The 14,226-nt window shown below is 46.1% G+C and overlaps 2 protein-coding genes across 2 annotated transcripts in view; one reads left to right on the top strand and one right to left on the bottom strand.

The window, feature by feature from the left end:
* LOC144484979 (uncharacterized) overlaps positions 1-14,226 on the top strand; it is a 565,458-nt gene that overhangs the window by 33,902 nt on the left and 517,330 nt on the right. The window lies entirely within an intron of this gene.
* Positions 7,134-10,051, bottom strand: LOC144485001 (uncharacterized). The gene is made up of 3 exons (XM_078203325.1): positions 9,948-10,051; positions 9,596-9,695; positions 7,134-8,047 (listed from the first exon to the last, which is right to left on the bottom strand). The coding sequence occupies exon 3, from the start codon at positions 7,964-7,966 to the stop codon at positions 7,256-7,258; it is 711 nt and encodes a 236-aa protein (XP_078059451.1). The 5' UTR covers positions 7,967-8,047; positions 9,596-9,695; positions 9,948-10,051; the 3' UTR covers positions 7,134-7,255.

Raw genomic sequence — 14,226 nt, 5'->3', positions numbered from 1 at the left:
TTGTAGCAGGATTTTTAATCTTTGTTAGATAGGACAAGCAAATTGTTTGTGCAGCTTTAAGACAATTTGTAATTTTTTTCTGATTCTCTTCACCTGATGCCATGAATCCTTCTCAAACCCTATGATTAGAAACATCAGGTTTTGTTAAGAGGATACGATAATGTCCTGATTGAGTAAACTGCAGATCACTGACTTTCCAAATAAAACAATCATACCTTGTTCCATGTCCAGTTGCATTTGTGCCTTTTTCATGGAAGATTCACTCAACATTAAACTGAGGAGGTTCACTGTCAGACACACCAGACTACACCAGGCCTGGAGTGCTGACTCCAGCTACTTTACATGGAATCAACACTCTCTTTAGTGGCTTCAATCTATTGATATCACCAACTGGAAACCTTTCATACTCCTTAACCTTGTGTCACTCTTCACCATGAGGTGAATCTGGGTAACATCTTCGATCTGATCCACACACTGTCGAGGTGCAGTCACTGTGGAATGGGATTATGAGGCAAGGTTAGACTGGAGTTTTGAAGAGTAAGAGGCAACTTGAATCAAACATATAAGATCCAGAGGGGTTTTGACAGGAGGTGGATGTGGAGGGCATGTTTCCTCTAGTAGGAGAATCTAGAATAAGGGGTTACTGTTTAAAATAAATGATCATTCATTTACGGCAGAGATGAGGAAAGTATTTTTTTCAGAGGGTTGTGAGTTTCTGGAACTCTTCCTCAAAAGTTGCTGTAAGAATCACCTTTGAATATCTTGAAGGCAGAGCTGGATATATTCTTGATTAACAAGGGGGTGAAAGGTTATGGGGTAAGTAACAGAACAGGTGACTGAGTCTGTGACTAACACACTCATCATTGGACCAAATTCCTTATGACATTCCAATTCCTTCAGAGTGATAACCATCATCATTGTGTTCAGCCTCAGAATTCTCTGTGTTGTGTCTCACTGCGAGTGTTTATCACACGATGATATTTTCATTCAGACCTGAAACACCTGTTAATAGTTCCCCAGTCTTTGCTGGGGTTCAATCGCGTATTAGTGCTGTTCCAATCCTGTCTTTTGTTGCGATATCCAGATGCACTAAAGATGCTTTCACCCTCACACAAAACTTGTCAAAATCCAATCATGCTTCATAGGCAACCAATACATCATCTATCTTGTAAATCTCAAAATGAACCCTAATCAAAGATTCAAACCTTCAGCGTCCAACTGATGGGTTTCCAGCTGTCAAAGTACTTGGCTTCCGATTTTCCTTTTGTTAGGAAGTGACAATGCCAAGGCCAGATCTTGTTTCCTCCTTGGTAAAGATATAACCCATGTCCACATCTCCACTTCATTCTTCCACTGGTCATGTGATTCAGACTCCGAGAACATTGGCAGTTAATCAGACCCTGACAATACCATGTTATAATGCTGATAGGGAATCCTACAGTGGAGGAGGCTAGGGAGGAAATTGCAGGTCTCCGAGCAGAGATATTTGAATCATCGACAGCCATAGGTGAGGTGCCTGAAGATTGGAGGATGGCAAATGTTGTGCCTTTGTTTAAAAAGGGTTGCAAGGAAAAGCCTGGGAACTATAGGCCAGTGAGCCTCACATCTGTAGTGGGTAAGTTGTTCGAAGGTATTCTGAGAGATAGGATCTACACGCATTTAAAGGGCAAGGACTGATTAGGGACAGTCAGCATAGCTTTGTGAGTGGAAAATCATCTCTCACAAATTTGATTGAGTTTTTTGAAAGAGTAACCAAGAAGGTAGATGAGAGTAGTGCAGTTGATGTTGTCTACATGGACTTTAGCAAGGCCTTTGACAAGGTACCGCATGGTAGGTTGTTGCATGAGGTTAAATCTCACGGGATCCAGGATGAGTTAGCCAAATGGATTCAAAATTGGCTTGATGACAGAAGGTGGTTGTAGAGGGTTGTTTTTCAAACTGGAGGCCTGTGACCAGTGGTCTGCCTCAGGGATCGGTGCTGTGTTCACTGTTATTTGTCATTTATATTAATGATTTGGATGAGAATTTAGTAGGCATGGTAGTAGTAAGTTTGCAGATTACACCAAGATTGGTGGCATAGTGGACAGTAAAGAAGGTTATCTCGGATTGCAACGGGATCTTGATCAATTGTACCAGTGGGCTGACAATTGGCAGATGGAGTTTAATTTATCTAAATGCGAGGTGATGCATTTTGGTCAATTGAACCAGGGCAAGACTTACTCAGTTAATGGTAGGACATTGGGGAGAGTTACAGAACAAAGAGATCTGGGGGTTCAGGTTCATAGCTCCTTAAAAGTGGAGTCACAGGTGGTGAAGAAGGCATTCGGCATGCTTGGTTCCATTGGTCAGAACATTGAATACAGGAGTTGAGACATCTCATTGAAGTTGTACAATAAGGCGACACTTGGAATACTGTGTACAGTTCTGGTCATCCCATCATAGAAAGAATATTAAACTAGAAAGAGTGCAGAAAACATTTACTAGGATGCTACCAGGACTTGATGGTTTGAGTTATAAGGAGAGGCTGGATAGACTGGGATGTTTTTCTCTGGAGTGTAGGCGGTTTAAGGGTGACCTATTGAGGTCTAAAAAATAATGAGGCGTAGATCAGTTAGATAATCAATATCTTTTCCCAAAGGTAGGGGAGAATTAACTAGAGAGTATGGGTTTAAGGTGAGAGGGGAGAGATACAAAAGGGTCCAGAGGGGCAGTTTTTTCAGAGGGTGGTGAGTGTCTGGAACAAGCTGCCAGAGGTAGTAGTAGAGGTGGGTACAATTCTGTCCTTAAAAAGCGTTGACAGTTACATGGATAAGATGGATATAGAGGGATATGGGCCAAACAAGGGCAATTGGGACCAGCTTAGGGGTTTAAAAAAAAAGAGCGGCATGGACAAGTTGGGCCAAAGGACCTGTTTTCATGCTGTAAACCTCTGACCCTAAGGAAGAAACAGGAGTCAATCTTTTACTTGGAATAGATTTATTTACAGAGTGAAGCATTACAGGTACATACTTCCTCAATGTGACAGTGTCTCTCTTTATTTGCACTCAATCATCCAATCAATGCCCTCCATCTTTATATATTTAATCTCAAATAATTTAGTTAACACCCAGAGTCAGAGCAGATAATAGGTCTAAGCTGAGTGATTGCCATAATGTCTCAACAGGGGTTGAATTATTCTTTTACTTCCACACTTAGTGCAAATAAATGGCCTCTCCAATATGAACTCTCTGGTGTCTCCACAGACTGGATGGCTCAGAGAATCCTTTCCCAAACTCAGAGCAGGCGGACGGTCTCTCCCCGGTGTGAACTCGCTGTTTCTGCAGAGCAGATAACAGTGAATCCCTTCCCACAGTCAGCACAACTGAACAGCCTCGACCCCAGTGTGACTGCATTGATGAGTTTTCAGTGCAGATGGGTAATTGAATCCCTTCCCACAATCCTCCCATTTCCACTGTTTCTCCATGGTGCCAGAGTCCTTGTGTCTCTCCAGGTTGAAGCCTCGTCCACACACAGAAAATGTCTACTGTTTCTGCCCACTCTGCACGTTGTGATGTTTTTTCAGGCTGTGTAACCAGTCTACAAAGCGTCAAATAGACTTGAGAAACCCAATGGATTCCTTCTGTGGGGTAATGACTCTGGAAAGATACAGCATAGCTACATGTAATATAATTTAAGTTTATTTATTAATGCAACAAGTAGGCATACATTTACACAGCAATGAAGTTACTGTGAAAATCCCTGAGTTGCCACACTTCGACGCCTGTTCGGGTACTCAGAGGGAGAATTTAGCATAGCCAATGTACCCAACCAGCATGTCTTTCCAACTGTGGGAGGAAACCAGAGCACCCAGAGGAACCCCACGCAGACACAGGGAGAATGTGCAGACTCCGCACAGGCAGTGACCCAACCCAGAAATTGAACCTAGGTCCCTGGCGCTATGAGGCAACAGTGCTAACCACTGTGCCACCATGCCGTCCCATAATATATTAAACTCGTAAAAATAGAAATGTGCTGAATTTAAAAACCATAAGAAATGGTCCGCCAGGAAACTGAATCACTCAGTCTCCACATTTGCAGTTTCTCCCTAACGTGATTGTGAACAGAGCTGTTTCCTTCCATGTACAAAATTATCTGCTGTTCAGGTTGTGATAAATTAATCTGATGTTTTGTGCAAGTTTCCTGACCCCAAAATCCTACTCTTCTCAGACCAACTTGAACATCTCTTGAAGAGTATACGGGGTGTAGGAGTAGAGTTAAGAGAGAAATCAGGAGGGCAAAAAGGGGGACACGAGATTGTTTTCACAGATAAGGGAAAGGAGAATCCAAAGAGCTTCTACAAATAGATAAAGGGCAAAAGAGTAACAAGGGAGAGAGTAGGGCCTCTTAAGGATCAACAAGGTCATCTAATTGTGGATCCACAAGAGATGGGCGAGATCCGAAATGAATATTTCTCATCAGTATTTACTGTTGAGAAAAGCATGGATGTTAGGTAACTTGGGGAAATAAATAGTGAAGTCTTGAGGACTGTACATATTACAGAGAAGGAGGTGCTGGAAGTCTTAAAGCGCATCAAGATAGATACATCCCCAGGACCTGATGAAGTGTATCCCAGGACATTGTGGGAGGCTAGGGAGGAAATTGCGGGTGCTCTAGCCGAGATATTTGAATCATCGAAAGTCACGGGTGAGGTGCCTGAAGATTGGAGAATGGCAAATGTTGTGCCTTTGTTTAAAAAGGGCTGCAGGGAAAAGCCTGGGAACTACAGGCCAGTGAGCCTCACATCTGTGGTGGGTAAATTGTTGGAAGGTATTTTGAGAGACAGGATCTACAGGCATTTAGAGATGCAAGGACGGATTAGGGAGTCAGCATGGCTTTGTGAATGGAAAATCATGTCTCCCAAATTTGATTGAGTTTTTTGAAGGGATAACCAAGAAGGTAGATGAGGATAACCAAGAAGGTAGACTTCCATAGTTAATGATAGGGTGTTGGGAAAGTTATAGAACAAAGAGATCGGGGGGGTACATGTTCATAGCTCCCTGAAAGTGGAGTCACAGGTGGACAGAGTGGTGAAGAAGGCATTCGGCATGCTTGATTTCATCGGTCAGAACATTGAATACAGGAGTTGAGATGTCTTGTTGAAGTTGTAAAAGACATTGGTCAGGCCACACTTGGAATACTGTGTGCAATTCTGGGCACCCTATTGTAGAAAGGATATTAAAAACTAGAAAGAGTGCAGAAAAGATTTACTAGGATGCTACCGGGACTTGATGGATCGAGGTATAAGGAGAGGCTGGATAGACTGGGAGTTTTTTCTCTGGAGTATAGGAGGTTGAGGGGTGATCTTACAGAGGTCTATAAAATAATGAGGGGCACAGATCAGCTAGATAGTCAATATCTTTTCCCAAAGGTAGGGTAGTCTAAAACTAGAGCGCATAGGTTTAAGGTGAGAGGGGAGAGATATAAAAGTGTCCAGAGGGGCAATTTTTTCACACAGAGGGTGGTGAGTGTCTGGAACAAGCTGCCAGAGATAGTAGTAGAGGCGGGTACAATTTTGTCTTTTAAAAAGCATTTAGATAGTTACATGGGTACGATGGATATAGAGGGATATGGGCCAAATGCGGGCAATTGGGATTAGAACATAGAAAAACTACAGCACAAACAGGCCCTTCGGCCCACAAGTTGCGCCGGTCGTGTCCCTACCTACCTAGGCTTATATATAGGCTTACCTATCACCCTCAATCCTATTAAGTCCCATGTACTCATCCAGAAGTCTCTTAAAAGACCCTATTGAGTTTGCCTCCACCACCCTGACGGCAGCCGATTCCACTACCCACCACCCTCTGAGTGAAAAACTTACCCCTGACATCTCCTCTGTACCTACTCCCCAGGACCTTAAACCTGTGTCCTCTCGTAGCAGCCATTTCAGCCCTGGGAAAAAGCCTCTGAGAATCCACCCGATCTATACCTCTCAACATCTTGTAAACCTCTATCAGGTCACCTCTCATCCTTCGTCTCTCCAAGGAGAAAAGACCGAGCTCCCTCAACCTATCCTCATAAGGCATGCCACCCAATCCAGGCAACATCCTTGTAAATCTCCTCTGCACCCTTTCTATGGCTTCCACATCCTTTCTGTAATGAGGCGACCAGAACTGGGCACAGTACTCCAGGTGGGGTCTGACCAGGGTCCTATACAGCTGCATCATTACCTCCCGACTCCTAAACTCAATCCCTCGATTGATGAAGGCCAGCACACCATACGCCTTCTTAACCACCTCCTCCACCTGCGAGGCCGATTTAAGAGTCCTATGGACCCGGACCCCAAGGTCCTTCTGATCCTCTACACTGCTAAGAGTCTTACCCCTGATATTATACTCCTTCATCCTGAGGAGTACTTATTGTGAAGGGGCACATCCACCAAGGTGCTCTCTATCACCCGAGCTTTCCCTTTCCTGGACGTTACCCACTTGTCTACCTTCCGTGGCCCTGGTGTGACCACCTGCTGATAGCTCCTGTCTATCGCCTCCTCATTTTCCCTAACCAGATGAAGATCCTCGAGCTGCAGTTCCAGTTCTCTAACACGGTCCCTTAGGAACCGCAGCTCGACACACCATCACAGATATGGACGTCCGGGAGGCCAGGAGCCTCCAGGACCTCCTACATCGTACATTGGGAACAACAGACTGGCCTCACACGCATAGTTTCCCTTCTTATTTCAAGGGACACAGAGAAACGTACTTAAGAATTAAACTTACCCCGCCTCGCCCTTAGCGCCAAAGCCCTTTCAGCTCTCACTCTACTCCCTGCTCACTCGGCTGCCCGCTAACGCCACTGCCCGCTGTATAGTGTGGCCTGCTTTTTAAACCTCCCGCGCCACAAAAAAAATTCAAATACCCTTCCCACAACACCCCGCGCGCGGCCTACTTCCGGTCTAGAGTTTAAAAGTTTAGAATAAATAAATAAATACACCAAGCCCACGAAAAAGTGATTTAAAAGCCGATCTCTTACCCCAGCACACCTGCAACAAATTGCTCCTCCTTGCCTCTCTCAGGATGAACAATTAGCTTATGGGTTTCCAAAAAAAAAAGGACGGCATGGACAAGTTGGGCCGAAGGGCCTGTTTCCATGCTTGTAAACCTCTATGACTCTATAACTACATTAACACCTAAACAGAGCTGGAGTTATTTTACAATTCAGCAGAAACAGACCCAAAGGAACATGGTTCAGTCTGAATATGATCAAGAGGAAAATCACAAAATCACAATAGTTCCTTGTGAATTCGCTGGTGTCTCAGAAGAGTGGATGAGGTAACGTATCCCTTCCCACACTGGGAGCAAGTGAACGGCCTCTCCTCTTCGTGAATTCGCTGGTGTATTGCTAGGTTCGATGAGTCAATGAATCTCTTCCCACACATAGAGCAAGTAAATGGCCTCTCTCCAGTGTGAATTCGCTGGTGTACTGTTAATTTGGATGACTGATTAAATCCCTTCCCACACTGGGAGCAAGTGAATGGCCTCTCCTCTTCATGAATTCGCCGGTGTATTGCTAGGTTGGACGAGTCAGCGAATCTCTTCTCACACCGGGAGCAGGTGAATGGCTTTTCGCCAGTGTGAACTCGCTGGTGTGTCAGTAGACTGGATGACCGACTGAATCCTTTCCCACACACAGAGCAGGTGAATGGCCTCGTCCCAGTGTGAATTTGCTGGTGTCTCAGCAGAGTGGATGAGTGAGCAAATCCCTTCCCACACTGGGAACAGATGAATGGCCTCTCCCCAGTGTGACTGCGTCGATGAGTTTCCAGCAGAGATGGGTAATTGAATTCCTTTCCACAGTCCCCACATTTCCATGCCATCTCCCTGTTGTGACTGCAATTATGTTCCCAAAGGCCAGATGATTGGTTGAAGCCTTCTCCACACACACAACACATGTACAGTTTCTCTCCACTGTGAATGGTGCTTTTTTCTTCCATGTTCAAAATCTGATGATTTTAAGATTTCAATAAATTGGGCAACTCCATCAGGTTCTGATATCATTCTCTTCTTCTGAAACCCTGTGAAATTGATTTAAAACAGAAAAAAGGGAGTGAGAGAACACCCAGAAAAACACAAAGGCAGGTTGTGAAATTGAGCTGAATGAACCTGGTAATTTGTGGGTCCTGCACGAGGAATAAGTGACTATAAAAACTGCTGGATTGTCATAAAAACACAATTGCCTCAATGTCCTTCAGGGAAGAAAACCTGCACCTAGTCTGGCTCTACACAAGACACTGGGCACTGTGGGAGGAGACAGAGAGAAATAGGAGAGGCCAGGGATGGAGAAGAGGAATTTTATGCATCTACATCTCGACAAGAATTTTGACAGAATATCCCAAGTCCTCAACCTCCACCATCAAGAAGGACCAGGGTAGCAGGTAGATGTGAACACCATCAGCTCCAAGTTCCCCTCCAACTCACACACCATCCTGACTTATCTGACTTCCAGGAATAAAAGATCAGAAATTTCTTCCATATTAAATACTGGGAAGTCTGAACCCATTGTCTTCCATCTCCACTACAAACTCCATCCCTCACCAGCAACTCTATCCCTCTTCCTGGCAACTGTGAGAGGCTGAACCAGGCTGTTCACAACCATGGTGAAATATTTCACTATAAGATGAGCTTTCAGCCACATATCCACATCATCATCAAAACCATCCTATTTCCACCTCAGTGACATTACCCGACTTGACCCCAGTCTCAGCTCATCTGGAACTCTCATCAATTCCATTGTGACGTGGAAACTCTTATCCATTACTTGTTAATTTGGATTTAACTGTCCTAATACAAGGGCAGCATGGTGGCACAGTGGTTAGCACTGCTGCCTCACAGCACCAGGGATCCAGACTCGATTCCCGGCTTGGGTCATTGTCTGTGCGAAGTCTGCATGCTCTCCCGTGTCTGCGTGGCTTTCCTCTGAGTGCTCCCACAGTCTGAAAGATGTGCTGCTTATGTGCATTGGCCATGCTAAATTCTCCCTCAGTGTACCCCAACAGGCGATGAGGGGATTTTCAAGTAACTTCATTGCAGTGTTAATGCAACCCTACTTGTGACACTGAGTCAACTTAAAACGTAAGAACAATCCCTGCCGTCCTGCTGCATTCAGCCTCCCTGTAATCTTGAGATGTCAATAACGCCACTGCCTGTGTGCTTAGTCACACCAAGAGGTATTCACCCTTCACCCCCGTGCTTGCTAACCCACAAAACCCTCCAGAATATGTATTTATCTAATTCCAGCCTGCATGAATATTTCTAATAATCACTTCACTGTTGGTGACTGTTCTTTCAGTTGCCTGGGCCCCAAGCTCTGGAATTTCCTCCTTAAACCATTCCTTCTAACTCACTTTCCTCCTTTAAGATGCTCCTTAAAATCTACCTCTTTAATCAATCTTTATATCATCTGCCCTAACATCTCCTTATGTGGCACAGTGTCAAATGTTGTTTTGTAACATTTCCATGAAATGTATTGGAATGATGCATTGTATCAAAAGTGTGATCTAAACACAAATTAGTGTCATTGACTTGGACATATAACACTGGGTAAATAACCTGTAACTCCGTACCCGATAGCATTGTGGGAGCACTTTCACCACACAGACTGTAGCAGTTCAAGAAGGTCAAACATCATCTTCCCCACAGGCAACTGGCAATACATTCATTTATCTATGGAGAAAGACACAACGTTAAAATTTCGCAGTATTTTGAATGAATAACAGGAAATAAAATGCTGTAGATTTGACTATCAATATAAGCTAAGAAGCAGAAGAGAAATGGACTAATGTGCCGAAAAAAACAATCCCTGACTACGAAAGAAACAGTGGGAAGATCAGTGAGTGCAGAATAGAAATCCCCCCCATTCTCTCCTCCTGCTCCAGGGTCAGTGAAGTGAGTTAAAGATGATTCTCATTAACAAACCCATTGCTGCATTTCCTTCCTGAAGCCACATTTGTCCACTGGGGCCTGGCCCCGGGAGAAAGCGCTGCAGCTGCCGTTGTGTTGGGTGTTGAGGCGGTGCCGCTAGTTCCTTATTGGGGGTGTTGAAGCCTCCACTGGGTGTGTGGAGCCTCCCCTCCCACCCACTGCCCCTAACGCTGCCTCCGCTTATCCGCCTGAAGATCAGACAAACAAGCGCCTGTCCCTGGACATGAACTGCACTGGCTCACGTCACAATGCGCATGCTCCACGTCACAATGCCTCATGAACTGATTGACGGCAATTCCGGACCAATGGAAAGAGGGGGCGGGGCTGGAGGACCGACCGGGAGCAGCTGGTCCTCCAACCAATCGGAGTGAATGAAGGGGCGGGACCTGTGACCGAGACATGCGCATTGCGGGGAATGGCGACAGAGAGAGGCTTTCTCGGCTCCACAATTGGTAAGAGGGTATTAAAGGTTCGCAGCGAGCAATGGATCTGGCGGGTGGGTGAAGAGGTTTTGCAAACGTGTTGTACAAACGCAAACCCCTAACAAAAACGTCTCAATTCCCTCTTTTTGTACCGAGCGGGGCTGCAGCTCCTCATGTTTGGCCCAGGTTAACGATCGCCATCTTTATTGAGGGCAATGTGCAGCAGACCGCATGCGCGGCTGCCATCTTTGTAGGGGGCAATATTGTCAATGAGTGGGAGGAGCTTGCTCCCCATTGTTCAGAACGGACACAACTTGTCCATCAAACATCAGCAATCCTCTGAGTCCCAACGGAAAGAAAGGGAAACAAATCCTGCTCTCCAGATCCCACTCCCTCATGGAACCTCCTGCTCCATGTATCTATAGATCTGCGGCTCAGTTCAGTCACATGAAGACCCATGGCAGAAACTCAGCACCGAGTAGACGCCCTCCTCGAATCGAGGGACTGCTGATGATGACAAGATGCAGTGTGCAATAGGGAATTGGTGTGGACATCCTGGACCAGGGAGCAGGAGAAGAGAGTGTTGTGAATTTCTATCCTGGACTGCCAGTGATGAATTTTGTAATCTTCTTTGCAGGGTATTCGAAGTGAATTTGCAGACAGAAAACTTCCAAACATCACATCAGAATCTTGTAGAATAACTCGATTCACCAGGACCTAGATAGGATCTCCGTTTTGGAGTAAGCATTGAGTTCCAGGTCATTACCACTCACTGTTTAATATTTCATTCTCATATCTGCTCTATAGATCTTGCTCAAAACCTTAAATCTGTGTCCTGTCATTCTTTTACATTCAGCTGATAGGAACAGCTTTTCCTCACTTACCTTGTCTACACCTATTATAATCTTGTACTCAAATCTACCCTCAATCTCCTTCACTCCAAGGCGAAGAACCCCACTTTCTCCAGCATAAAATTGTAACTATAATCCCTGATCCCTGAACCATTCTGGTAAATCTCTTCTGCACCCTCCTAAGGAGCCTCACATCCTCCATAATGTGTGGTGATCACTGGTTTGCGCAGACCCAGATGTTCTGTGTTCCTGTCTGTGACTCATCACACACCCACAATTGTGCGGTGACATCACCCCCGCTTCCTGGGGATTTCCTCAACTGGGAGATTTTTCTCTGACTCCAGTGTTTCTGATATCTTTTCAGCTACAGTCTCCAGGAGGAGATTTTAAAACAGAAAACAGTGAAAGTGTTTCACAATTGAGTATTTTTGACCATTGCTCTACAGTTTAGAGTTTTTGGTGCTGTGAGAGGTGCTGGTATCTGAGAGAGGTTCCATGTCTCTGAGGCTGGTCTGACTCCTTTACTGTGGATGTGAATCCATATCCATCCATGGCTCTGTTTCACCTCTGCCCTCCCTGATCACCTAGAATCCATAGAATCCTTACAGTGCAGAAGGAGACTGCACCGACCACAATCCCACCCAGGCCCTATTCCCGTAACCTCGCATATTTTCCCTGTTAATCCCCCTGACACTGATTGAGCATGACCAATCAACCTAACCCGTACATCTTTGGACTATGGGAGGAAACTGGAGCACCTGGAGGAAACCCACGCAGACACGGGGAGAATGTGCAAACTCCACACAGACAGTGATCAGAGGCCGGAATTGAACCCGGGTCTCTGGCAGTAGTGCTAACCACTGTGCCACCATGCTGCCCACCTCTCTGCCATTGTCTGACTTCCTCTGTGTGTTGGGTGTATTTTAGCTGTGTTTCGTATTTTACTGTTAATCTGCCTACTGTGTCTGAATGAGGTTCCCATAGCTGCCCGTTCTCTGACCATGTACTGCAGGCTTAACAGCTTTATCTTTCCACAGAATCTTTCACAGTCAGGAGTTGTTTTTCCCGTGCTATTGTCCACTTCTCTTCCATTTCTGAGTGTATTTGGACCATCAAGCTCTTCACCATTTTTATTCAATTTAATTATTTCCACACATACTGAAACGTTAACTGTGTTTCTCTCTCCACAGGTACTGCCTGGCCTGCTGAGTATTTCTGACATTTTCTCTTTTTATTTTAGATTTCCAGCAGCTGTAGTATTTTGCTATTATTTTATTGCGGATGTTGCTGACGAACCAGGTCCAGAAACACAGGCGCACCAATTCAGAGCCAGTTTGTAACAAAGTGGGTGTTGGTTGTAGAAGTTAGTCCCTGGTCTCCAGTGTAGGTCTTTTTTCATTGACTTCATTGTGCCTGCGCAAGATTTCAATGAAGGAAATTACTGTTCATCCAGTACTGAATGTCAGACAAGTCAGGGCAGTGTGTGAGTTGGAGGGGAACTTGAGGTGATGGTGTTCACATCTGTCTGTTATCCTTGACCCTTTAAGTTGTTGCTGCTGGAGTAGAAAATTCTAAAGATTCACAGCTCTTGAGTGAAGAAATTCCTCGGCATCTCAGTCCCATTTGGTCAGCCACTTTTTCTGAATGTGCCCCCATCCTCAGCCAGGGGCAACCTTTACTGACCATCTACCCTGTCAGGCTCCTGAAGAATTTTAAATTTCAACCAGATCATCTCTCATTCCGTTAACCTCCATTCATTATCAGAATGAATATTTGGGATCAGAGCGTTGCTCCTTCATCAGGTACGTTCAGACCACACACAGTGTGTCCATCGACATCAAATCCAGGGGCAGAGCTCAAACCACACAGTGTCTCCAGATTCATCAAATCCAGGTACAGAGCTCAGACCACACAGTGTAACAATGGACATCAAAGCCAGGGGCAGAGCTTCGACCACACACTGGGTTTGGTTTTGCCATTTTGATTCTAAGTACTGAATCTGGGAGTGATTCAGATCCTTGTAAACCTGTTCTCTGGCGACCCCATGCACACTCTGCCTGAAAAGAAAGCAGTGATTCCGAATCACGGTCTAGGAGTCTGTGGGTGGGGCTCATCGCGCCCGAAATCCTGCAGCTCTGATCGGCGTTTCCAACTGCGCATGCGCAGAAAAATGATAGAATGCTGCTCCCCTACCACATCGCGCCCGGGCTGGAGAATACCTCCCCCTGGCCCCCACAGACATTGCCCTTCCTCCACAGCATTACTGACCCCCTTATCTCCCCACTGCCTCCCCCCCCCCGCACCGCCACTCAGACCGATCACAACCCCCTCCCCTCCTTCCCCCTCCCCCCAACAATCTCTGGCAGAGAGTCAGCGGACGCCCCCTTCCCCCTCACTGATGTCAGGCAGAGAGATCCACCCTCCCCCTTGCAGGTATCAGGCAGGGTAATTCCCCCTCACTCCCACCCCCGGATCCTCCCGCACAAAGCTGCCATCTCCTCGACTCCGATGGCTGTGTGACACCTCCCTCTCTCACCCCTGTCCCCAATCACTGAGGCTCTGATCCACCCCCTGCCCTCCTCCCTATCAGCACACCTGCAAGTACTCACTTGCCTTCCCCTCAATGCTAACAAACTGCATGGAACTTGCTGGAATGTTCTGCCAAACTGCCTGCAGCTGATCTGCCCTAACGAGGGGCAGCTCCATTAAAAACCCAAGAATGGACAGGCAGGCAGGCAGTGCAGGAAGAAGATGAGCACACGACTGCTCCCCGATTTTCTGAGGGCGACTTGGGGAGACTGCTGGTGCAGCAGAGGCAAGGTGGGACACCCTCTTCACCCCAGGAGGATGCAGACCAAGGGGGGCTGATGGAAATGCAGCCCGGGATGAAGTCGCCGCCTTGGTCAGTTCCAGGGCACTGGCCCCCCCGAAACGGGAAGCAGTGCTGCAAAAAAGACAATGACCCCATCCGTGCTGCAAGGGTGAGGGGTGAACCCCATT

The sequence above is a fragment of the Mustelus asterias genome, unplaced genomic scaffold (assembly GCF_964213995.1).
Source record: "Mustelus asterias unplaced genomic scaffold, sMusAst1.hap1.1 HAP1_SCAFFOLD_150, whole genome shotgun sequence".
In the NCBI taxonomy this organism is placed as follows: Eukaryota; Metazoa; Chordata; class Chondrichthyes; order Carcharhiniformes; family Triakidae; genus Mustelus; species Mustelus asterias.
Note: the sequence above shows the minus strand (reverse complement) of the source record. Positions and strands in the feature narration are given on the sequence as shown.